Source organism: Rhinatrema bivittatum, chromosome 10, assembly GCF_901001135.1.
Source record: "Rhinatrema bivittatum chromosome 10, aRhiBiv1.1, whole genome shotgun sequence".
NCBI lineage: Eukaryota > Metazoa > Chordata > Amphibia > Gymnophiona > Rhinatrematidae > Rhinatrema > Rhinatrema bivittatum.
This window is the reverse complement of record NC_042624.1, coordinates 120,606,596-120,632,138: the sequence shown is the minus strand read 5'-3', so window position 1 is coordinate 120,632,138 and position 25,543 is coordinate 120,606,596. Positions and strand designations below refer to the sequence as shown.

The 25,543-nt window shown below is 43.5% G+C and overlaps 1 protein-coding gene across 3 annotated transcripts in view; it reads left to right on the top strand.

Moving 5' to 3' along the window:
* Positions 1-22,482, top strand: part of ERI3 (ERI1 exoribonuclease family member 3) — a 395,911-nt gene extending 373,429 nt beyond the window's left edge. For all 3 annotated transcript variants that reach the window (XM_029617885.1, XM_029617884.1, XM_029617883.1), the window contains exon 8: positions 17,124-22,482. In XM_029617885.1, coding sequence (XP_029473745.1) covers positions 17,124-17,206 — 83 coding nt within the window. In that variant the 3' untranslated portion in view covers positions 17,207-22,482. The remainder of the gene's footprint in view (positions 1-17,123) is intronic.
* Positions 22,483-25,543: the final 3,061 nt, after the last annotated feature.

Sequence of the window (25,543 nt, the reverse complement as noted above, 5' to 3'; positions counted from 1 at the left end):
TGTGGCGTTTATGGCTCTCTCAGCCAAAAAGGTTCCTGACCCCTGATATAGAGATTAATAAATACATGTGAGCACACATACATCCCTTTACAGACATATATACACACACATACAAACACCCATGCAGATGTGTGCACACCCTCCATATAGAGATTAATAAATACGTGAGCACACATACATCCCTTTACAGACATATATACACACACATACAAACACCCATGCAGATGTGTGCACACCCTCCATATAGAGATTAATAAATACATGTGAGCACACATACATCCCTTTACAGACATATATACACACACATACAAACACCCATGCAGATGTGTGCACACCCTCCATATAGAGATTAATAAATACGTGAGCACACATACATCCCTTTACAGACATATATACACACATATACAAACACCCATGCAGATGTGTGCACACCCTCCATATAGAGATTAATGAATACATGTGAGCACACATACATCCCTTTACAGACATATATACACACAGACATACAAACACCCATGCAGATATATGCTTACACACCTCCCATATTCAGATACACAAAGTCATGCATGCATACATTCATCCCCTTACAGAGATACATACAAACTCACTCACAAACATTCAGAAACACACATATACCCATGCAGGCGCACATTGCATGCACACACACTTGTACGCATTCATAAACACACAAACATCCATGCAGATGTGTGCACACATCCCCATATAGGGATACACAAACGCATGTACACATGCATCCCATTACAGACACACACACACACTCACAAACATTCATAAACACACAAACTATCATGCAGAGACGCACTGTGCATGCATACACACACCCATGCAGCCATATGCATACGGACATACAGAAATGCATATCACGTGTCCATAAACATTGATAATCACGGACACAGACCTATGGAGTTACACACACTGCCTCTGAAAACACAATGAAAGGTAGAAACGACAAAGCGAGAACCTGCTACTGTGCTCTCAGACTTGTTCTGCAGATATTGCTAGGGACCCGGGACTGCCCAGGTGAAATCGCTGCAAGCCTTCCACCTGTCTTTCCTTCAGTAGGAATGATGACAGTTTGTATCTGTATCTCTGTCCCATGGGAAGGAGGCTCCAAAGTTCCCCCACAGCATCCTCTTTCCAGAATCTGCATGTTTTATGCTTGTACTGCAGACAGCCACCTCCCAGGTGCATGCTCATGATGGGGGTGAGGGGGACATGTTTCCAAAGTATTTAGCCAGCTAACCTGGGGGTCCACGGTGCACCTTACTTTCCATTGAACTTTCGCCTGCACGATCCGTCTATTCGCGGGCAGTACCCGAGCACGTTCCTTATGGAGGTTTGCACCTAATGGGCTGGTTGCAGATTACCCCTAAATGCAGAATAGGGAGAGGGGGCAGATCCCTGCTGCAGTGCAGTTTAGAAACCAGGGCGGAGAGGCACGAGAGCTTCAGCTGCAATCCTCACCTTTTTCCTTTATTCTAGTGTTTTCCTTTCTGCCCTCCGTGCATTTATATTTTGGCACAGGCAGACAAGGTCGTGCGTGTGGGGGGTAAATAGGTACAGAGACAGAGGGGTCCTCTCTGCTGCTAACTACCTGGCTCCGTCTCTCTGTCCCCCCGTTCGATGCAGTGCACAGCACTCTATCACCAGCCAGCGCTGGTGTCTCTCAGACAGTGAAATATGGCCACAATTAGCCCGGATACAGTTCAATTATGATAAACAGCACTCGCACCCTTTAAGCCGTGATTAAAAGGCCTCCCCCCTTTGATAGAGAGACCTAATTTCCCATTATTATTGCCTGGGCTTGATTATAAAGCACTCTCTGGATTTACAGTTAGGAGACGGATGCTCAGCCTTCTTTATCATTATACACATCAGTGATGATGCAGTCTGCTCTCCCCAGAATATTCATTAACACTTTTCTTCCTCTCCCCGCCGCCTTCCCCTGGTGTGGCGCTGCCTCTGAGCCCGTGCCCGTCTGCGTGTGCGCGCAAAGTCACCCTTATGGTAACAGCTTGATAAATGGCTGCACTGTAATGAAATGGAGACATCAAGGCGCGGGGCGAGGAAGAAAAAGTGGTAATGGCAGCGAGCGGAGCTGTCCTGGAACGGGAAGAAGGATCGCCACGCCGCGTGTTCTGTCAAGGGAGAAATTACACATTTACTCCGGCTTTTTCTTAAGGAGACGGCCCCCATAGATCAAACCATGGATTTGCAAGCCAATTTTCAACATGAAATATAGACATCAGGAATCTACTTTAGCAAACTGTGGGACTGTGTCTAGTCCCAGGTAAATAGGAAGCTCCCTCACCCCTGCAGGGCAGCAGAGGCAGGGATTCTCCCCGAGGAGACTGCACTGAGTCCTTGTGGACAATACCTTGAAATCTTCGGCTTAGTGCGCAGCAGCGGTCAAAAAGGCAAATAAAATGTTAAGAATTAGTTGGAAAGGAACAGAGAACAAAACGGAGAACATCATTATTGCCTTTGAATAGATGCATGGTGCGACCGCACCTTGAGTACTGTGAGCAGTTCTGGTCGCCCCCATCTTAAAAGAGGCACGGCGCACATAGAACAGGGACAGAGAAGGGGATGGGATGGGATGGCTCGCTTCTGGAGAAAGGTTAAACAGATCAGGGCTCTTGAGTGTGAAAAGGAGAAGACTGAGAAGGGATACGTTTGAGATTTATAAAATCACGAGTGGGTGGAACGGATAAATAGGGAGCGGTTATTTACCCTTTCAAACACTAGGACTAGGGGACTCTCCATGAAACGAGCAACCGGCAGATTTAAAGCAAATCGCAGGAAGCATTTTCTCACTCAGCGCACAATCAGGTTATGGACTCTGCTGCCAGAGGACGTGGTCAAGGCAACTACGCTAACATCGTGGGGGTTCAAAAGATACCAGTTATTAGCCTGTGCAAAAGCAGGTAACAGAGCTTACAATCTAAAAAAGAAGTGGGGAATTTAATTTATTAAGAAAATGGTTACAATCAGTAAGGGTGTAAGTGGGATAATTGTGGTAACTTAATAAATGACAGAAGATAAAGACTCAAATGGTCCAGCCAGTCTGCCCAGCAGGGGTTAAGATTTAAAAGCAGCCTCAAAAAGGTTTTTACACTGGATTAGAATATAGCAAGAACATAAGAACTTGCCCTACTGGGTCAGACTGAGGGACCATCAAACCCAGCATCTTGCTTCCGATAATGGCCAATTTAAGATACAAATACATGGCAAGTACCCAAACATTAAATAGATCCCATGTTACTAATGCCAGTAATAAGCAGTGGCTATTCCCTAAGTCAACTTGATTAATAGCAGTTTATGGACTTCTCCTCCAGGAATTTGTCCAAACCTTTTTTAAACCCAGCTAAACTAACTGCCTTAACCACGTCCTCTGGCAATAAATTCCAGAGCGTAATTTGTGCATTGAGTGAAAAAGAATATTCTCCGATTTTTTATTTTTTATTTATTTGCTACTTGCTAACTTCATTGAGTGCCCCCTAGTCCTTCTATTATCTGAGAGTAAATAACCGATTCACGTTTACCCATTCTAGTCCCCTCATGATTTTATAGAACTCTAATATATCCCCCTCATCCGTCTCTTCTCCAAGCCGAACAGCCCTAACCTCTTTAGCTTTTCCTCATAGGGGAGCTGTTCCATCCCCTGTATCATTTTGGTTGCCCTTCTCTGTACCTTCTCCAGAGCATCTATATCTTTTTTTCACCATTCCCGTCCTAATAATTCCTAATATTCTGTTTGCTTTTTCAACCGCCACAGCACATTAAGCTGGCAATTTCAATGTACTGTCTGCTATGACACTTAAACCTTTTTCCTGGGTGGTTAACTCCTAACCTAACATCATGTAACTACAGCAAGGGTTATTTTTCCCCATATGCATCACCTTGCACTTGTCCACATTAAATTTCATCTGCCATTTTGAAGCCCAATCTTCCAGTCTTGCAAGATCCTCTTGCAATTTATCACAATCTGCTTGGGATTTAACTACTCTGAATAATTTTGTATCATCTGCAAATTTGATCACCAAACTCGTTCCCCTTTCCAGATCATTTATATATATATTGAAAAGCACCGGTCCAAGTACAGATCCCTGAGGCACTCCACTGTTTACCCTTTTTCACTAAGAAAATTGCCCATTTAATCCTACTCTGTTTCCTGTCTTTTAACCAGTTTGCAATCCACAAAAGTACATTGCCTTCTATCTCACAATTTTTTAATTTTCTTCTAAAGCCTCTCATGCGGGACTTTGTCAAATGCTTTTTGAAAATCCAAATACACCTCATCCACTGGTTCACCTCTGTCCACATGTTTATTCACGCTTCAAAAAAAATATAAGAGATTTGTTAGGCAAGACTTGCCTTGGGTAAATCCATGCTGGCTGTGTCCCATTAAACCAGGTCTATCTAAATGTTCTGTGATTTTATTCTTTATATTAGTTTCCACGATTTTCCTGGCACTGAAGTCAGGCTCACCGGTCTACAGTTTCTTGGTCCATCCCTGGAGCCCTTTTTAAATATCGGGGTTACTTTGGCCATGTTCCAGTCTTCAGGTACAATGGACAGTTTTAATAAGTTACAAATTAATTGAAATAGGTCTGAAATTTCATTTTTTAGTTCTTTCAGTACCCTAGGATGCATACCATCCTGTCCAGGTGATTTGCTACTCTTTAGTTTGTCAGTGTGGCCTACCACATCTTCCAGGTTCACCGTGATTTGGTTCAGTTCATCTGAATCGTTACCCCTGAAAACCTTCTCCATTACAGGTACCTCCCCAACATCCTCATTAGTAAACACTGAGACAAAGAACTCATTTAGTCTTTCTGTGATGGTCTTATCTTACCTAATTGCCCCTCTAGCCCCTCGATCATCTAGCAGTCCAACCGATTCCTTCGCAGGCTTCCTGCAACAAATACTTTTTTTTTTTAAGTTTTCATTATGAGTTTTGCCTCTTCAGCCAGTATGATGCATCAACTCAGGCTCCAGGTCCACAGAATTCCCTTGACCAGGGATTAGTTGTGCTCGATCTCTGCCTAGGAAAGGTCAAGAAGTGATGGTCTTAAATTACAGATGGAATAATTTAGGTTAGAAATTAAGAAGGACTTTCTAATGGAAATGGATGGTCAAATACAGATGTGCAGCCCCAAAATGTTAAGTTCAATTTGTTTGGGTTTTTTTTCATTTTGAGAGCTTTCTTTTCTTGTTTTTCAGTTTGTTTAATTTTTTTTCTAGTTTGGTTTGTTTGCCGAACCAAAAAAATTAAACTGCAAAAAAGGATTTTTTAAAAAGGCCTCCCAAAGCCCAGGAAGCTTCTGTCTTCAGCACTTGAACTCAGGGCCTAGGCCTGCTTGGTTAGGCCTCTATGGGCGCTCTGACCTCTACTACCACATAACCCATTTCAAGGCCTGGGCTCAGCTTGTTCCTGCCAGGGTGCTCCCAACCCCATTACAATCTTCTGAGGCTGAGGAACTCCCACCGTGGCCCCCAGTTACCTCCTTCCTGCGGTCCTCGTAAAATCCTTAAGGGCAGCATGAAGCCCATGCAATCCTGCTCTGACTCTAGCAGTATTAAAAAAATAGCACCATCCACCCGGGGGACGGTGCCGAAGTGATATCAATTCAGCATCTGCCTCTCATGTGGCCAGCAACAGACAGTGATGTCTTACTTGGGTATAATCTAGTTAGCTCTTTTCTCTTGACCATGTTGCAAACCCATATAGGTGTTTCAAAGGTTCTAGTCCAAATAACAGTAGAGCACTTACAACTGCAATGTGCTAGTGGTTGATGTCGGCCATCTTGGGCTCACCTACCCCCAGTCTTGGGTGTTAAGAAAGAAAGAAATTGTATTACTAGGTCTAAATGTGTGAATGTGTCACACCTTTGCTTCATTCATTCCAATGGCACCCCAGCCATTCACAAAATATACACCAAAATAGCATCAGCTGCACCAAAGTGACCTCATTTTGGCAGCATCTTCCAGGAAGATGGGGACATTTTTAAAACTGCAAGATTCAAGGAAGGCACGAGAGGACTTCACTCCTACCCTTAGGAATTTTACAAGGATCACTGGAAGGAGATAAGTAGGGGCCAGGGTGGGTGCTTCCTGGCCTTGGCAGATTTAATAGGGGGTGCGAGGGGCCAGGGAGGTTTCAACTGGACCCAGGCCTGGGCCCCAGACTGTGTTGCATTTGTGGTACCAGTGAGGAATCGGAAGGGCCTGTGGAGATCTAGCTAGATCCAGGCCCCGCGTTCTTGTGGAAGGCAAGGAGGGTGCTTCCAGGGCTATAGGAAGCCTGGGGGTTTTTTCACAACAAATACATTTCCAAACATTTTCAAGTATTTTTGTAGGAGGCCATTTTCAGTTTGTTCCATTTGGAACAAATAAAAAATGGTCTCATTCATTGTATTTTTTTGCATTCATTTGAAAGTAGCAAGACTGTCTCCTCTCCAGTCACTGGTGGATGAAAGGTTAGTTTGCAGAAAACACATGGTTTATTCGATGTTTTTGAAATGGCATTGGGCACATCTCCAGACTCACCTGGATGCAAGCCTCAGATATCTGTTTGGAAGTGCAGGAGAGAATTTCTTCAAAGATAAGATCAAGGATTTGGTTGCACATCCATGCTCTATCAGCTCTCCATGGACACTCCACACCCAACCTCCCCCTTCAGGAGATATCTAAGGATGGCACAGGAAGAACTTCTTCCACCCAAGGAGGTGCTATTCTCTGCTCCCTTGATCCCATTCTCAGCAGACCTCCCCCCCTCATTCCCATTTAAGGCAGCATATGATGCCTAAACCCCAGATGACAACCCAGTCAACACCTGGGATGGGGTTTTGACTGGATCACAGAGAATATATCCAGAATCCTTGTACCTATGCCAGTGGACCTTCCACCTGTGGAAGGCTGTGGTTTTTCATAAACCAGTGGCCCAATGTAACCTCAGGCATGTGGGTCCTCAACATCATCAAAAGAGGGTACAGATTAAACCTATTGGTATCTGCACCAAATTGGCCCCCAGATCCCAGTTGGAGTCAGTCGTTGCATCAGGAACTGCTTAATGCGGAGCCCTCCTCCCTTTTGAAGGCCACAGTGTTCAATCCTATTTCATCAGGTCAAAGAGGGCATGGATTCTATTCAAATTATTTTCTGATTCCAAAGAAAATAGGAGGACTCTTTCCCATCCTAGACCTGAGAGTCTTGAACAAATTTATCAAAAGAGAAAAGTTCAAGATGGTGTCCCTGGCACCTTAATCCCCTTTCTTCAAAGAGGGGACTTAGGATCAAGGCAAGTTGTGCCATCCCAATATCAAGTCCATATTGCTTACCACTTGGATGTTTAGAGGTTGATACTGGAACCCCTTGATTTGTCTGATGATTACATCTCAAGTTCTTTTAGCTTCAAGAAAGGATTCCACTAGAAAATCCTATGAATTTAAGTGGATAAGGTTTGCCATATGGTGTGAGCAAAAGTCCCTAGATCCTTTCTCCTGCTCCATATAAAAATTGCTTGTAACCTTCTACATCTATCTGTCAGGTCTCCAAACCAACTCTGTTAAGGTCCTCCTTAGTGCATTTGGCACCTGCCATCACTATGTAGAAGGTAAACCCATCTCTGTACAGTTCAAGCCTGAGATGAGGCTCCCTGATGAATTTAACAATAACTGAATAGGGCGTAGAGTGGAAAAGGGAAGACCAATGTAGAGGCTTTTGCAGTAATCAACATTAGGAAATATGGAGGCCTGCAGAACAGTGTGAAATTCTGGTGGATGCAGAAGTTTTTTAAAGGCCAGAAAGAACTCGTAATCTGTAAAAACCTCGTTTAATGACCTGCTTAACTTTCGGCTTAAAAGATAGAAAACTGTCTAATAAGATGCCAAGGCTTTTCATCTGGTTTTTTATTTGAAACATAGAATTATTAAGATGTATGGTAGTTTCTTTAATTGAGGAATGTGAACTAGACAAAGCAAGAAATTCAGTCTTGGACATGTTTAAAGTCAATTTGTTATGTTTTAGCCACAAATTGATTGTTGAAAAACAAATGCCCAAGTGATCTAGTGTGTCATTCCAGGAAGAACGGATGCAAATGATGAACTGAATGTCATCAGCATAAAGTTTGTAAGAATCAGTAAGACTGGCCAAGATTTTACAGATCGGTGCTAGGTAGATGTTAAAGGGAAGAGAGGAAAGAGCTTATCCCTGAGGGACACCAGTTTTTTATAGCAGAAAGAAAATAAATTTCATCGTGAACTAACTTGCGGTGACTGGGTAGAGAGGTAGGAGCGAAACTATTCCAAGACTGTTCCAGACAGGCCACATTCCAGAAGATGGAAAAGGAGAATGTTGTGATCTATAGTATCAAATGTTGAAGAGATGTCAAGGGAAACAAGAAGGAATTGGTGACCAGCATCTATACCCCTGCTGATAGTGTCTGTTAAAGAGAGGAGGAGGAGTTTGGTGCTTTAGGCGCATCAAAATCCAAATTGACATGGTCAGATAGTTGAGATAGCACTGAGACTTCAAGAATTTTTTAAAAGAATGGTAGAACAGAAATAGGTCTGTAGTTACCTGGATCAGAAGGGTTAAGGAGAAGAGGACGAAGAATGGCCTTCTTTAGGCTTGTGGGAACAGAGCCTTCATTCAAAGATAAGTTTATTAAGCGCGCAGAAACTGGGGATAAGGTTTCCTTAGCGGCCTTGAATAGTGCTGAGGAGCAAAGGGCTTGAGGGCAGAGGGTGGTATTGGATTTAGACATTTATTTATTTATTTATTTATTTAGTGATTTTTTTTTTTTAATATACCGCGGCACGTAAGAAACATCACCTCGGAAATTGCTGGCTTCGCTACAGGAAACAAAATTGAAAGTGTCCCAGGTGGACGCTAATGGGACAGGATCACTAAGAAACCAGTTGGGAACATTGAGGATGTTCAGGCAAAGGATTCAGTGGAAAGCCTTTCATGTGGAGAAAGCTTTGGGGGTTTGGAATTAGTGAGCCGTTTAGCTATGGCGAACAAGATTTTAGGATCATAGCCAATCTTTTTTATTTTATAATTCATATTTTATTAATTTTCATAAAGTAATCATACATCTTTCAGAAAAAAGAAAAGATAAATAAGATATCAATTTCACGTTAAACATTTCCAATAAGAAATTTCCAAATACAACACTTTTCAGCGAGGCGTAAAACTTTGTCAAATTAAGAAGCAGAGAAAACAAGGCCCAGGTAATTAAAGGGAGTATTTAAGGAATCCAAAATAAAGCAAGAAAAACTGGCTTAACGGTAAGGTGGCGTTCAATAAATGATTATCTAAGGATCTGTTACACAGGATTGATGTTTAAATTCCTGGCATTTAGGAAGGATTTCAGCTGTTCTGACATGGCGAAAACAAAACATTCATCTTTTCCTCGAATTGTGCACCTGCAAGGATATTTTAACACATGTTCCCGTCTCCTTATTTGGGTGGCCCTAGCAAAATCAAGAAATATTTTAACAACTTGACCAAAGAAAGCAAGCAAGAGTTATATTTTGGACATATTTTCTCATAACATCACTGATATCTCTCTCTGTCACAAAGGACACAAATAACGTTCCTCGATCCAAAATCTCCACTGTTGAGCTTTCCAAAAATTGCGTCAAATTGTCGAGAGCTTCCATCTGATCCAGTATTTCTTCTGGCCTTTGTTATAAAATACGCCTTATTTACCAGAGGAAGTTTAGATTCTTCAAATTTTAAATTTTCCAGGAAGAACTTTCTTAGCATGCTATGGGTATCTTCTCCCAAAGCACGAGGAAAATTTAAGAATCTCATGTTAAGATGATTTTCCAGGAATTCCAGTCTTTTGGACTGGATTCCATAATCTTTAATTAAAGTCTATGGACTGAACTTGCAAAGTATTTTGTTCCACCACTTCAACTCTGTTGGTAAGATCGTTAACCTGGCCTCCCAAATTAAGGTTAAGGAACTGAATCTCAGATACCACTTTTACATATTTGTTTTCACAATCCTTCACTAGCCCTCCAAGACTAGCAACCAGATCCCATAAAGTATCCAGAGTCACTACAGCTGGTTTCGGGGGCAGTTGAAAAGACTCACCCCCTTCACGGGCATTCAGCACACCTGGAAAATCCACCGCTTGCGCTGCCAAGATCCTCCTTTCTTCCTCCACAGGGTTAACCGGGGACAAAGAGCCCTTGTTGATGCTGTTTCCAGCATACTGGAGGAGAACCGAGGCTGCAGCTCCGTTCCTTCACCTTGGCTTCCCCCTCCCACCGGGCGAGTGATGTCATCTCTCTGCGCTGCGTCTTGCAAGTTCATCCGCTGCGCTGGAGGCGGTGGAGGTCGATAATCAGCCAATCTTTTTTAATAAATTTGAATGGTAGGTTTTTTTGGCTTCTAAGACCAAGATTTGATAAGTCTTAAGAGTCACCCTAAAAGCTTGGGCCAGTTCTAAGGATGGACTCTTTCGCCATTTGTGTTCAGATTTCCTGAGGATTTGGCATGCAATTTTGATAGAGGAAGACATCCATGGCTGAGGTGTGGCATGAAAAGAAGTTGCTAACTTTGAGGGAGCTAAATTGTTGAGAATGGACTCTAATAGGTGATCTCATTGTGAGATGGAATCAGTGATATTATGAAATGATATCCTGGAGCTTGCAGATGAAACATCGGTAGAAAACCAAGGTGCTATCAATTTTGCCATGCCTGAGTAGGTTGTGAGAGACTTGAGAGCAATCTGACACAGACTTTAGGGGTACAAAAGCAGAAACTGATATGAGAATGATCAGACCAAGGTACCTGATTGACCGTTAACGATGAAGTGCTAGACTGTTGGAAAGAGTTGTTAACAAAAACAAGATCAAGTGTGTGACCTAATCTGTGAGTGGGGCCTGAAATGATTTGGCGCCAACCAAGTGAATCCATGATGTCTAAGAATAGAGAACAATGTGTTGGCAGATGCTCGACATCAATATGTAAATTGGAATCACCAAGAATATTCATATTATTTAGATCAGTCTTGGAGAGCATCAATTGTTCGAGCAGAGGAGATAAATTGTTAGCTAATAATTTAGTGGGAGAGTAAACTAAACAGATAGAGAAGCAACTTACAGAAATGATTAGCATTTCCAGCTGGGAGTCATGGGATAAAACATCTTTGTATTTGAAAAACAGCCCACCACCCTTTTCTTTATGCGTGGCTGAGAGATATAAGAATATCCTGCAGGACAAATTTGGCTAAGTATAATGAGATCAGAGTCTAAGAGCCAAGATTCTGTAATACAGAAGAAGTCATCTTGTTCAATGAGAATAACATCATGAGTAAATTGAAACTTATTTCTAACGGACTGAGCATTAATTAAACTAATGGAAATCTTGGAAAAGGGAGAAGGCTAATGAAAAGTGTGTAAAGGTACTTGCTTGAGACAATACGGCTGGCAAAAGTTGTGGTAGGATTTGATTGAAGAGAGGTCACCACAATGTCCTTGACCAGTTACTGTTTGGATTTTGAAATGATAGTCCTGCAAGGAATCAACAGTAAAGCCTTCTGCAGAATCCGTGGCACTCAGCGCTCACCACCAGCACGCGGCACCTCTGGCGTCCCACGCCGGCTCTTCACCCCCCCCCCTCCCAGTTTGATGACATCTTTGGGGGCGGGGCTTGATGCCATCGGTGTAATGGGAGCCAGCAGGGGGAACAGAGTCTCAGCAACAACTCTCCCTGCAGAGCTTAGGGTGGCAAAACGGCTCAGTGAAGCAGGGAGAGGCACACCAGCAGAATCTCTTATCCCTCCTAGGGCCTGTTCTTTCAGTCCCACACTGCCTCTCATAGTTTAAAAATAACAAAAAGGTCTCATTACCAACAGAAACCATTGCTGCTGTTGTGCCTGTTGGCTCCTGTTATTGTTCCCCCATTTTTTTTTATTTGGAGGCAGCCTGCAGCTAGGGATACCCATGATGAGAACTGCCATCTTGCTCATCCTCGGAGAAAGCAGGATGTCTGTCATCACAAAACCTGCCGTCCTCTCCGTGGAGTTGGTTTATCCATAAAAAACAAAATGTTATTGCTAAATTAAGACACTGAAGGGATCCTGTGTGGATGCTTGGTGTTGTGGCATATGTGAGCATGCCCAGTAAGGCACAAAGTTCTAGAAACACTGATATAACTTTTCCCTGCCAGTCTCCATCGGATGATGTCACCCATATGTGAGGACTGACATTCTGCTGTCCTTGGAGAACACTTGCTATAGGTAAGCACTGGGTTGAGAGTTAGAAAGCTAGAACTGGATTTGAGCATCCTCAAGACATGTTAAGTTGGCCATAGTCATAAGGAAGGCAACAGGGATGAAAATACTAGTCTCATAGATCAAATGGATGAATATCTCAAGGCACACTGTTGCAGATGTAGTGTGCATTTCTGACCTGCTTATAAACTGAGCTGATAAACCTTGTTACGAATATATTTCTCTGGATATGCATTAAAAAGTAAGGTCAGTCAATATCCCTTAATTAGTTATTAATAATTTTCATTATATTAAATGTGAAAACTGTATAAATAGTTACTTCCTATTACTACAGTGTTAGAAAAAAGAGTAGCTCTCATCAGAATATTTGGATTAGATTCATTTGATATGCTCATACGACACTGCAAAAATCCCTCTTTCTTTAGAGAGCGTATTGGAGAATGATGGTAAATGAAATTCATTCTGATAAAGGCAAGGTGACTAGTGGGATACCTTTGGGGTTCAGTGGTAAAACTCATTCCTTTCAATAGCTTTATTACCAGTTTTGCTGAGAAAATGTGCATGTTTGCAGATGACAGGAAATTCTGTAACAGTGGAGGCACACCAGAAGGGATGAAAAAAAATGAAAGATGGCTTGAAAAAACTGGAAGAGTAGACAAGGGTTCAGCAAATGAGCTTCAATGTAAAATCATGCATTTGAGATGCAAAATGTATTAGCTGCATATTAATTAGAAAGGCAAGAACTAGACATTGTCAAACAAGAAAAAGATCAACTCATCATCATCTCAGATGGCCTCAAGTTAGCTAGTAAATGTAATAAAGCAACTAGGAATGCTAACAGCATGCTTGGTTGCATAAGTGGAGGTATTAGTAGGAAAAAGGAGGTGGTAATACTTTGCATAAGTCACTAGTAAGATCCCACCTTGAGCACTGTGTTCAGTCCTTGGAGGCTGTTTCTTGAGATAATAGAATTGGTTCAGAAAAGGGCCACGCCCTTCAAAGACAGGTTTAAGACATTCAAAACATACTTGTGGATGGAAAGAAGGGATGGGTTGTAAGATAGAAACCTTAAAATATTTGTCAGGCTTCAATAAAGTATTGGAAAATGAAATTTTCCATAGACAAGGGACTTCAAGGACAAGGGATCATGATATGAAGTTGCAGAGAAGAAGGTTCAGAGGAAACATGAGAAAACAGTTTACTAAGAAGTTGGTAGATCCTGGGAATAGCCTTGCTGGCAGAAGTAGTAACAACCAAACCTGACAGAATTTAAACATGCCTAGAAAAAGTGTGCAATGGCAAGGGCAAATGAGAGGCAACAGTCTGAAAGAAGAAACGAGGGAGTGTTTTGCTTAGTCATATGGAACTTTAAAGGGCCAAAGAAGGGGAGACTAGAATCCAGAAGTATGGCTGCACTGCCCTTCTAATAAGTCTGAGGTATCAAACATGGAGTGGTAATGGTTACAACCCGAACATCAGAGAGATGGCTACATCAAGAGTTCATCATTCTGAGTCCTTGTAGACAATACTTTGACATCCTCAGGTCAGTGGGCACAGCAGTTAGAAAAGCAAATAGAATGTTAGGAATTATTTGGCGAGGAAAGGCAAATATCCTCACCAGTGCCTCTGAGTCAATCCATGATGTGAACACACCTTGAATAATTGCGTGTAGTTCTGGTTACACCTTCTGAAAAAGGCCATAGGAAAGCCCTTTTGAAAATTTGCGCAGCATGCACAGGGCTCGGTCACGCACATAAGTACCGATTTTTATGCGCGCCGGGCATTTAAAATTTGGCCAAAAATGTGTAACAATAGATAACAGTATTGTTTGATGTTTCCCTCCTTCTTACTTCTGATGATTAATACTGTGGGGTAACTCTTGACTCCTCTTTGGTTTGGTAATTGAAATCTCCCATTATTACTGTGCTGCTAAAGTTCTTAGCTTTCCTGACTTTTATGGTCCAGGGTATTGATATGAAGACATTAGGGAAAAAGCTCAGGTTTGCTTATACGGACAAGTCCAAAAGCAATGCACAGTCAAACAGCAGCATTGTATGGATTATCAGGAAGATTGGTCATCGTGTAAAGATTTTACTAGCAGTAATTTTGTTAGGGGTCTCACAGTTACTTGGTTTTGGTTTTGATTTTTAATATAATCACCCTTAATATAAGGCTTGAGGGTAACCTGCACGGAGCAGCAAATACTACCATAAGAAGCTTGCTGTGCAGACTGGATGGGCCATTTGCTCTTCTTCTAGCATTATTATTATGTTACTGTGTACTATATTAGCATTTCATAGTCTTTCTGTTCATTTTGGCCAGGTGGATGATAGTATACCCCCACCGCTATACTCTTCCCCATCACACATGGAATTTCCACCCATAAAGATCATACTCTGCATTTAGTCTCCTGCAAGATCTTTATCCTGTTGGACTCTATGCTATCCCTGCTATAACATGCCACATCCCCCCACACACACACACACACTAATTTGATCCACCCTATCATTTCCACACCAGTGACAGAACAGAACCATTTGGTCCACCCAGTCCCCATTTGAACCTCTCTACTGTGATGTCATAGTTCTTTCTTGATCTGTTTTCTTCTCCCTTAATCTGCCACTAAGATTCCTTTTTTTTTTCTATCCTATTCTACCACTGGTTTGCTCTTATAACCTCCACTAGATATCGGTTCTAGGTGTCCACCAGCCCCCTCAATGCAAAAGTATTTTGTAACATTTCTTTTGAGCTTCCCTCCTTTCAGCATCATATGATGACCTCTTGTCCCTGAACTTTCCATTCTATGGAAAACACTTCCTTCTGATACTTTATGAATCCTGCTAAATATTTGAATGTTTTTATCATATCTCCTAGGCTCTCTATGGTTTATAGTGCAGTCTAGGCATTATTTTGGTGGTCTTCTCTACCTTGTCAATGTCTTTTTGTAAATGTCTCCAGAACTGAGTTTATTTCTCAAGATGATGTCCCATCAGAGACTTGTGGAAAGGTGATATTACTTCCCTCTTTCTACTAGTGACGCCTCTCTTTATGCACTCAGGTATCCCTACTGCTTTGTCACACTGACTGGACTACCTTGGGGTCTCTTTCTTGTTTAGTGACTGTTACTTCTGTATCCCAGATTCCTGATTTAGCTTTTTTTTTTTTTTTTGCATTAATTGTCATACTTTTGACATTTTTCCAAGTGTTAAAATCATCTTTTATCTTATTTACCTCCAGGGCATATCTACAGGCACACTTTCCCTTCTAACTCTTCCCAGTCTCACTTATTGAAGACATTGAAGAGGAATGGACCTAGAACTGATTCTCATAGTTGCCTGCTGGTCACTTTCCATTTGGGGTGCCAAAAGGATCAGTATAAACTTGAAGAAGCTGCTATGTTTCCTTGTTATACAAGGCACCATCCTCCATATACACGTGAAAGATCTGTAGCGTCAAGCTGTATGATGCCCTTCTGGAACGTAATTTTGTGCCTAGCCTGTTTGGTCTTGCCTAGTTGTTCCTACAGTCACGCAGTACTCAACGTTCATTAGACCTCTGATGTAGCACAGGGTCAGGTTTTGAGCCCTGTTCTTTAAGAAGAATGTAGAGAAATTTGGGAAAGACCATTGGAGAAAAGCAAAATTCTTAGAGATCTAGATAGTATTTTCCACAAGGATTAGTGGAAGGATTAATTTGTTTATCTTGTAGAAGAGAAGACTGAAGGTGATTTGATAACAGTATTCAAATGCATGAAGAAGGTTATTTATTTAATTTAATGTTTCTATTCTGCCTTTCATGGCTGGTCAGCTGCTTCAAAGCAGATTATAGTGTGATAGATTAGTTAAAGGGGGTTACATGCAGTGAAGTGGATTACATTAAAGCAGATTAAGTTAAAAGTTATGGGGTGTTGCAGTAAAGGCATTACATTACAGGCAAATAAGGAGGTATTACGTTACTGGCAAGGTATTGCATTACTAGCAAGCCTGCATGCATTGTAGTGTAGAAATACATTAAAGTCTGTGTATAAGTCAAATTTCTCAAATCTCTGTTCTTCCCGGTGTGTGTTAGTTTCATTGTGCTTAGCCAATGCCAATCAGGAGGATCAGTTACACAGGACATCGGCGTATGCATAAACAGCCATGTTTTTAGTTAGCTATTTGTTTCATTTTGATTTTTTTCTGCCTTTAAGTAATCCAAGCCTCAAGGAGGATTACAGTCTGATATAATATATGATACATTAGTTGAGAACGTTTCAAAATACAATCATGGCTGGATTTAAGATTTGGGCGCCTAATGGTAGGATTGGAGTGTGGGAGTGGAAGACCCTGGGGATCAGTTAGTGGGTGAAGCCCCTCTACCTCCACTGCTCTCCAGAGTGCCGTGGCAGTGCCCCTTTGAAGTGATTGCCGGATCGGGCTCCTCCTTGGCTTGGGTATTTGGCGCCTTCAAAGTTTGGTGCCCTAGGCAATTGCCTCTGTTGCCTGGGCCTGAATACAATACAGTATGCAAGTCAGTACTTCTTAAAATAGATGGTGGTTGCTTGCTCTCCATTTCTGATGAGGATAGGATAAGAAGTAATGAACTTAAATTGTATTATTGAGTCTTGACAGTAGGAAGGACTTTCTAAGCATGATGCTAGGTAAGCACTGGAGCATGTTACCTAGCAAGATAGTGAAATCTACATCATTGGTGGTTTTAAAAGTAGCTTGGAGAACTTTTTGTCTGGGATAGTTTAGCTAGAGTGGTTACTACAATGAAGTCAGAGAGATGGACTTCTTGAGGTCCATACACTCCTGTCCTTTTAGAATTGTATTATTTAATCTTTGTTTGCCTCTTGTTTTCATAGATGACTGCAGGAACATCGCTAACATCATGAAGACGCTGGCTCACCGGGGCTTCATCTTCAAGCAGACCTCAAGACGCATCTGATGTCCAGGGCAAGCGGGGGGAATAAAGGCTGCATGCAGCGCTTCTCTGAACGTGTGTTCACGTAATGAGGACAGACAGGATGTAGAATTCAAGGCAAATGGACAGAGCAACCCAACCGTTACCACCTGCAGAGGCCGCAAATATCAAGCAGGAATTATATCTCCATGTAGCCCCAAATACAAAGTTCCCTCCATAACAGCTCCTGATTCGAATCTAGAGGGAGAGATCAGGGCCGGGCAGAGGCCCCCTTCCACACCCCTACCCTCTCCTTCCACCAAATACACCACAGTTGACATGGGAGGACCATCACAACCAATCAGGAAAATGTCAATAAAAGGGACAGGTGGGAATGTTGCAAAGTGCCCCATCCCATTGTGGGGGGAGGGGGAAAGGAGCATGAGGTGCCGCAGGGATCTCCTCCCTCCCTGTGAATCCTGGCTCTCTGCCCCTGGAGCTAGCTGCATGTTGCACAGTGCGAGCAGTTTGTGCTGAGGCTCAGTGTAATGATTGAATGCACCTGCCTGCTACCAGACGTGGCTTCGTGATGGAGAAGCCTCCCCACCATGTTTAGAAATGTAGGTACAACCTTGCTTTAAGATCTCATCATGTGTCGCCATGTAGAAGAGCCTTGTTCACCACTTATGTTTTCTTTACCTCTTAATCCCCTTGGGAGTTTGCCAGTGCTCAGGGTGGCCCAGTGTTGCAGACCTAACTCCGTGTCATGATGAAGTTTTGTCTCCAGTTCTGGTTTCCCACATCATATGCTACTGCCTTCAGGTCCTTGTCGACTTGTATTAAGACAGTACATTGGGATAGGAGACAGAAGACCATGTGTGGACTACAGTCTGGAGATGAAATTACGTTGGCAACAGTGATGCCCGAGAGTAAGGCAGTCTGTCTTTTTGTTAAGATACCCAATCCATGTCCCTTTCCCTCAGGCAAACATTATCTGCCTCCCTTTGAAGCTCCTGTTACAAGACTTGTCTCTCCTTCCTGATTCAAATTTACTGTAGTCCCACTTGGACCTGCTGCTTCTGCCTCCGTTTATAAGACACTTGTTATGGTCCAACCTCTGCCCCAGAAAAGCAGCCACACGAAACCAAGATGAAGGTATTGTGTTTCTCATCTCCCAGCATTCCTTGCTTCCTGCTGTGTTGTTGCTGCCTGTCTCTCCCCAAGAGGCCATGTTCCTCTGGACTAGTGCCTCCTTTGGGACTATTGACTGTCTAAGAAATACCGTGAGGGGAGAAGCAGAGCAAAATCACCATAATGCATTGGAAGGATGCTTTAAAATGCAACCACCATGCTTTTCACTCTAAATATATCTCTCTGTTTTCCCTCCATCCCACACACCTGTAGAATTCTATTTTAATTTTGAAAATAATGAAATGGCAGCACAGGCCCAAGTCCCTGATAAAGAAATAAAACTGTCATGTGGTTGATGACATCATCGTTTGTTGGAGTGTGTGAAAACTATTGCAGGAAAACTGACCTGTGATGTCATCAGCAGTGCTGAAGGTGAAATGCACATAAGGTCGTGCAGTTGGCTACCCCAGGACTGGATCAGCGTTATTTTCCATGAAGGCCTACTAAGACTGAGATCGTTTCATGTCATCTTGATTGTTTAACTCCCAGTCCAGAACATTCTAAGATTTGGAGTCCTCCTTTTTCTATTGCGATAATAAAGCTGCATCTCTTGGAATAATTTGGAATGGAAGTTAACTACAGTACAATCAGCAAGAGATGATAATGTTCTGTTGATTGGGGAGTCCCTCAAGGCTCCCAGCATCAAGGGGTTAAATGCTTAACCTCCCTTCTGGGGTCAAACTCAAGAAATTGTATTTTAAGTAATGCAAACCTTTCTGAGTTCCTGCTTGTATGTGAGAAAGATTGGCTTTCTTTCCCTCTGTATAAGGCGGTGTGTCTGGATTCTCTGTCTCGTCTAGACTGTTGCATTTATTCCCAGTGAAGAGGCATGGAGCAGTGAGGACATCAAGGCCTCCCGCTCGCTCCTTTAGTGGATACACGTTGGAAGTTACAGCATCCGGTTCCATGTCACCAGGAGACCCTATGCCAGCCTGGTTAGAGGTGCCAAGTAGCGCGTCATGGTGACCCGATGTGTGCATGCTAGCCAGACTGGCATTCGGATCCAGAATCGACGAGAGGCTTTGGTAGAAAGGGCTTCCTATACTTTGGCTCCGCCTGATGTAGGACAGTAAGACTTGATCAGTCTTTTGGAGGTTTCTCCAAATGTTTGAGTATATGAAATACCTGTTAAACAAAAGCTACTGCTGCATGCAGTGGTAACGAGCATACCTAGAGTTTGTTGAGCCCCAATAGTTTGTAAGAAGACCTCTGCAGAGTAAGCCGATCTGGCTCTTTTCCCTGCTAGAAATCGCTCTTTCTTTCTGTTCCACCTCTGGTGATCATGGTCCTCGTTGGCTGTGAACTTGAACCCTTCACCACTGCTCGGTGGCAGCAGGGCTCTCCCTTGCATTGACAATCCTCCTCCATTCCCTACCAGGGCCCCAGTAAACCTCTTGGGCCCGATAGATAGTGGAGCCTCTGATCGTCGCCTCCTGTGGATGTGAGAGAGACTCAGGTCCGCGAAGGCAAAGCAGACCACTCTTGCAGGGATAAGACAGCCCCATGTGCTTGCAGTAACATAGAAATACAACCACATTTATCCTCCTCTGTCATTTGAAGTGTTTTTGTAGCCAGATTAGGGAAACATGTTATGATAGGCCCTGGCACAGGTAATAGTCACCTTTGTAGTCCAATTACCCTGAGTACTTTATCTCTGTAAGAGTATTCTGCAGCACTCCTGACATTACAGAAAAGCAGGACTATTAGCCCCAGGAAACAATTGCAAACTGCTGGCCTTCTCTTCCCTGCTTCCCAGCCCTGGCTGGCGGTAAGGCTCTCATGCCACAGTGGGGCAGGCTTGCTTCTTATTGGCCAGCTTGGGGAATGCTTAAGCACATCTGGGGCTGGGAGAAGAATACAGAAGGGGGCCATGCAGTGCATGGCTCTTGCCTCCGATGTCCCCCTAGCTTGGCATACGAGTCAGGAGCCTGGCTTGTCCGCCCATATTGTGAAATGCGAGATTTAAGAGGCTGATTTTGTGGAGCCTGCAGTGGTTGATCCAGAGATCATAGTGGAGTATGGACTCTACTGATTGCAGGGTGGTCTGACAGTGATCTGGGCCCGGTCAGTAATAGCCCCTAACCACCTGTCCGAGACTAGGGGAGAGTGCTGTATTGGTGCAAATGGTCCGGCTGCCTCTGCCCTGAATGAGTGATTGTTGCTTTGCCTTTTGAATTGTAAGCAGGAGTCAGCAGTTAGGATCTAAATTAACCCTGTTGTACTTCTTCTGCCCGATCAGTGGTTGCCATCCCAAACCCCTCATTAATGCTTCTCATTTCCCCCTTCTCTCCTTCTCCTCCTTTCCATCTGCAGCTTCTTTTATTTCCCTCACCTTTACTTATGTGCCTTGTCCTTCCTTCTCTGTATGAGGCCCTGGTTCCTTCTGCCCCTCCATCATTCCAGCACTGGCACAGGACCACTCGTTTATGCTCTCAGTATTGGTATGGGGCCACTCTTTCTTTCTCCTAGCCCTGACACAGGGTCACTCTTCCATCATCCCAGCTCTAACATAAGGCCGATCTTACCTTCTCCCAATGTTGGCAAAGGGGCTAATCCTCCATTCTTCCAACTCTAGTGCAAACCGCTAACTCCTCCCAGCAATCATCTTCTCTCACTCCTCCAGCTCCCATCATCCATTTTTTTCTCATCCTTTCCCAGCCCTGCTCCATTTCACTCCTACCAGTCTCTCACAATCCCATTTTCTTCTGCCACCTCTTCCTATAGCAGTGGCATCCTTGTGCCATATGCTTCAGTGTTGGAGCAAGAGGGAAGAGAGGCGACCGCAGTGATAGTTAGTGCAGCACGTTCAGTAAGCCATATGCATGCTGATGCTCTGTAGTACTACTCGCTCTTTCCTCTACTGTTCATAGGTCAGGAGACTCAGCTGCCAGAGCAGGAGGGGAGGACTATCTCTTCTCTTCTCCTCTCCATAGCCTTAGGGTTGCCACTTGCTCCTCTCTTCTGTGTACCTGCAGGGTCATACTAATTTTGAACAGTGATATCCCCCTGAAAGATGACTGGGAGTTTTCCCAATGGCTCAGTCTGCAAGACTCTGTGGGCAGTCAAGTGAAGAAGTCTGGGCAGGAAGGTTGTGTTATTCAGACTAGCTCTGCAGGGAAGAATTTATGGAAACTCTGTTCAGGATTCAGTTAACTTTATTGGCGTTGACAATTTTACACGTGTTGCCAAAGTAGTATACATAATGATTAAAATAAAGAGGAAGAAAAGAAAAAAATTCCAAAATAATAACAGTGGAGTAAAATTACAGGTTACAGAAAGTCCAACAGCATGGACAAAACTCCGGTTTTGGTGCTGGTCAGCTTTCAGTTCCGGCCTGGGTTCAGGAGTACTCTCTCTCATCCTCTCCTATCATCTGTAATGTTACCAACCTACTGGACCTCCCCAAGATGCCTGCTCGGTTCAGCTTTTCTTTCAAAGACTTTTGTATTTATTTCAAGAATGGCAATAGCATCATTATCTATACAATAGAGAACCGAAGTATTTCAATAACAATTAAGGAAGCCATTTCTGGAGAAGAGCTGAGCAATCTTAAAATGAACCCCCTCTGACTTTTAACTCCTATCACCAATGTATTTTTATCCCTGTTGCCTTCATTAAGCACTATAGCCAATATAACATCATGGCTTGAGGATGCTCAAATCCTGTTCTAGCGTTCTAACTCTCAACCCAGTGCACCAAGCAGGACAACAAGTACCAGGCTGCATTGAAGATGAGATTTAGAAAAAACAGGACTGAACTACATTTTGATGATAAGGAGTTAAGTTATCTACATTTACATTACATCTTATGCCATGTGCATTTCTGCGTTTCTTTAACATAAGAGCTAAATCCCTCTCAGAAGTCCTTTACAGTCACCAGTCGCCCTCCTGGTATTTAATGCTTCCTTCTATGTCTGTGGCGCTTGAAGAGGTGATGCCAAGCAGGCTCCAAGAGACACAGAATGCAGACACCGAACCTGCCCCTGAATTTAGTAATGCACGGTAGGTGTTACTCCAGCTAAACAACCAACCAAGAGAAAGTCAACCACCATTAAAGGTCATTGCCTAGTTATTCAATTCTTGCTGTAAATGTGCCACATCAATAAATATCAGAAATCAAATTAAAAAACATATGCTTCTCTTTTTTAAGTCCTTGCATATCGATGAATCGTGTATTGTGCTAGTAATGGAAGATGAAAGCTTCCTGCATTTCATGAGTGATGTCATGTGTAGACTTCTGGTACCAAGAGCAAAATGGCCTCCCTCACCCATTATCGTAACAGTAATTGAAGAATCTCATAATCTATGCGCGCTCTCTCAGGTTTTATCTTCTATCTTGCTTTCCCTCCATCCTCTCATCCATTTTAACCATATTGAAAACTGGAGTTCTGACCATTTGACTAGATCTGTACAATCTTTGATCTGGTCAGAAAGTTCATACAATTAAAACTGGAAAAAGTTAAATAAAATTAAAAATACATAGGAAAAATGCAGGTAATCCTCAAATTGAAGCACTTTGAGTTATAAAGTTTCTAAATTGACACTCATTATCCAGTTTAGATTTGTTCCAGCTTTAGGAGACCCAGGCATCACCCAACAGGCTGATGACCATGGGGCCCGATGAGGTGACATCAGCAGAAAAAATGCTGGGGACGTCTTCTCCTTAGGAAAATTTATTTATGTTTAGCTTTTGCCTTTTCATTGGTAGTTCAAGGTGAGTTACATTTAGGTAAGTAGGCATTTCCCTATCCCCAAAGGGCTTAAAATGTAAGGAGTAGATTTTCAAAGGGATTTCACTCTTATAAATAACGTATATGAGCATAAGTAGCATGTTCTTGTGCATATGCTATTTTATAAATGTCAAGAATAGGCACTTCCTCTGATCTCGGGCAAGCCAATCCCCGCAAGTAGGTAATGCACCTCTACCAGCAGATGGAGACGAAGTAAAAGCCGATGTCACGGATATAAAGTCCTGTCCAGATATTAGCTCACCAATAGTCTCCATCTCCAGCAGATGGTGGACATGCATTTCCCTGTTGGGGATTGCTTGTAGAAAAAAAAAAAAAAAAAGGAAGTTTAAGAAGAAAAAGGAGAAATTTATCACACCGCCCATATCCCTGAGGTGGCACCAGTGGGTCCCTCCCTCTGTTGAGTGCCCTTAGTCCGACAACTTTTTCAGGCATGGACTTAAAAAAAAAAAAAAAAATGAGGCAAGGTGGTTAAAGGACGAGGGAGACTTGGTGATGAAGGCTTTAGCCCTCTATCCCCGTAACCAGAGACCCGGTCGTACTCTCATCGAGGGACAGCTGAGCTCACCTCTATCCCCGTAACCAGAGACCCGGTCGTACTCTCATCGAGGGACAGCTGAGCTCATCTCTATCCCCGTAACCAGAGACCCGGTCGTACTCTCATCGAGGGACAGCTGAGCTCACCTCTATCCCCGTAACCAGAGACCCGGTCGTACTCTCATCGAGGGACAGCTGAGCTCACCTCTATCCCCGTAACCAGAGACCCGGTCGTACTCTCATCGAGGGACAGCTGAGCTCACCTCTATCCCCGTAACCAGAGACCCGGTCGTACTCTCATCGAGGGACAGCTGAGCTCACCTCTATCCCCGTAACCAGAGACCCGGACGTACTCTCATCGAGGGACAGCTGAGCTCACCTCTATCCCCGTAACCAGAGACCCGGTCGTACTCTCATCGAGGGACAGCTGAGCTCACCTCTATCCCCGTAACCAGAGACCCGGTCGTACTCTCATCGAGGGACAGCTGAGCTCACCTCTATCCCCGTAACCAGAGACCCGGTCGTACTCTCATCGAGGGACAGCTGAGCTCACCTCTATCCCCGTAGCCAGAGACCCGGTCGTACTCTCATCGAGGGACAGCTGAGCTCACCTCTATCCCCGTAGCCAGAGACCAGGTCGTACTCTCATTGAGGGACAGCTGAGCTCAGGTAAAATATAAATATTTAAAAAAAACAAAAAAAAGGGAGAGTAGAGAGGTTTTCTTTACCCTAATTCTTCCTTACCGGGTCTTCTCAGGGAAAAGAAAATTTGCATGTTATGGAGGCAGTGTATGCAAATGTTCTCTCGTGCATATTCATTGTGGATATCCTGAAAGCCCGACTGGCTGGTGGGCCCCCAGGATAGGGTTGGGGACCACTGTCCTAGAGGGTTGACTGTGTCGCTTAAGCTCTAAGAAGAGACTGGGAGGCTCAGAAGGCAGCATGTGAGTGTGGGGGACTCCCACGCTTATTTAATAAAGTTTTTAGTGCACTCTGAGAGTTGGGTCCACGTCTGACATCACCCATGCAAAATTAACCATTAATTCATCCTGCTGCTCTCTGAGAGCTCTGTTTACAGGTAAGCAAACTTGCTTTTTCAGGAACCACTTGGGTCTTAAGTCTGAAGACTTCCTGTAACATATTACAGTAAAGCCCCAAATATCTATAAGCTTCTAGCACAATGCTGCCAAAAATGATCATTTTTAATATTCACGAAGATCAAAACCTGATGCTGTGGAGAAATCACCGCATACTACAATGAGCTCATTTTCATGCGCCTTCCTCCAGGAGTAGAGGAGATCTACAAAGCCTTAGAGAAAGAAACCTTTTTTATTTTTTAATTTGTACTCTCCACGCTAGGTGATCTGTGGGCCTCCGTTTGTTTTTTCTTTTAAAAGCAAATGGGAAACCTTGATAAAGGACAGGGGTGTTAGAGAACCTGGTTGGTGGTGCTTGGTTTCTCTGTAAAATGTATCCTGTTATCTCTGCCTCATGAGCCTGATTGTCAATGAGCTTTTTATCCCAAATGTGGAGAGGAGTGGGGGTCAGCGGTCTGGACTTTCCACCAACCCTTGTTGATTTGACTGCCCAGAAGAAAAGATGCAGCCTCAAACAGGTGCTGCAGGTGTGGCAGTGCTCCTGCTGTTCCTGGTCCCGGCCGCAGCCCCTGCTCCAGGTGCGCGCTCTCTCTGGCCCTTCTGATCCACTGATGAGGACACCGCCACTCCGTCCAATGCTGCTGTGGGCCCTTGGAACCGGCTCACTTCTCCCACTCTGCCCCCCCTTACTGCTGGGGAGCAGTGGATACTTGGGAACCCTCTGGATTCGACCCAGAGACTGGACCCTGGTCTCCAGGCAAACCCAGGAAAACTATGGCTGCATTACTGAGATGGCCCGCTCGGGCACCG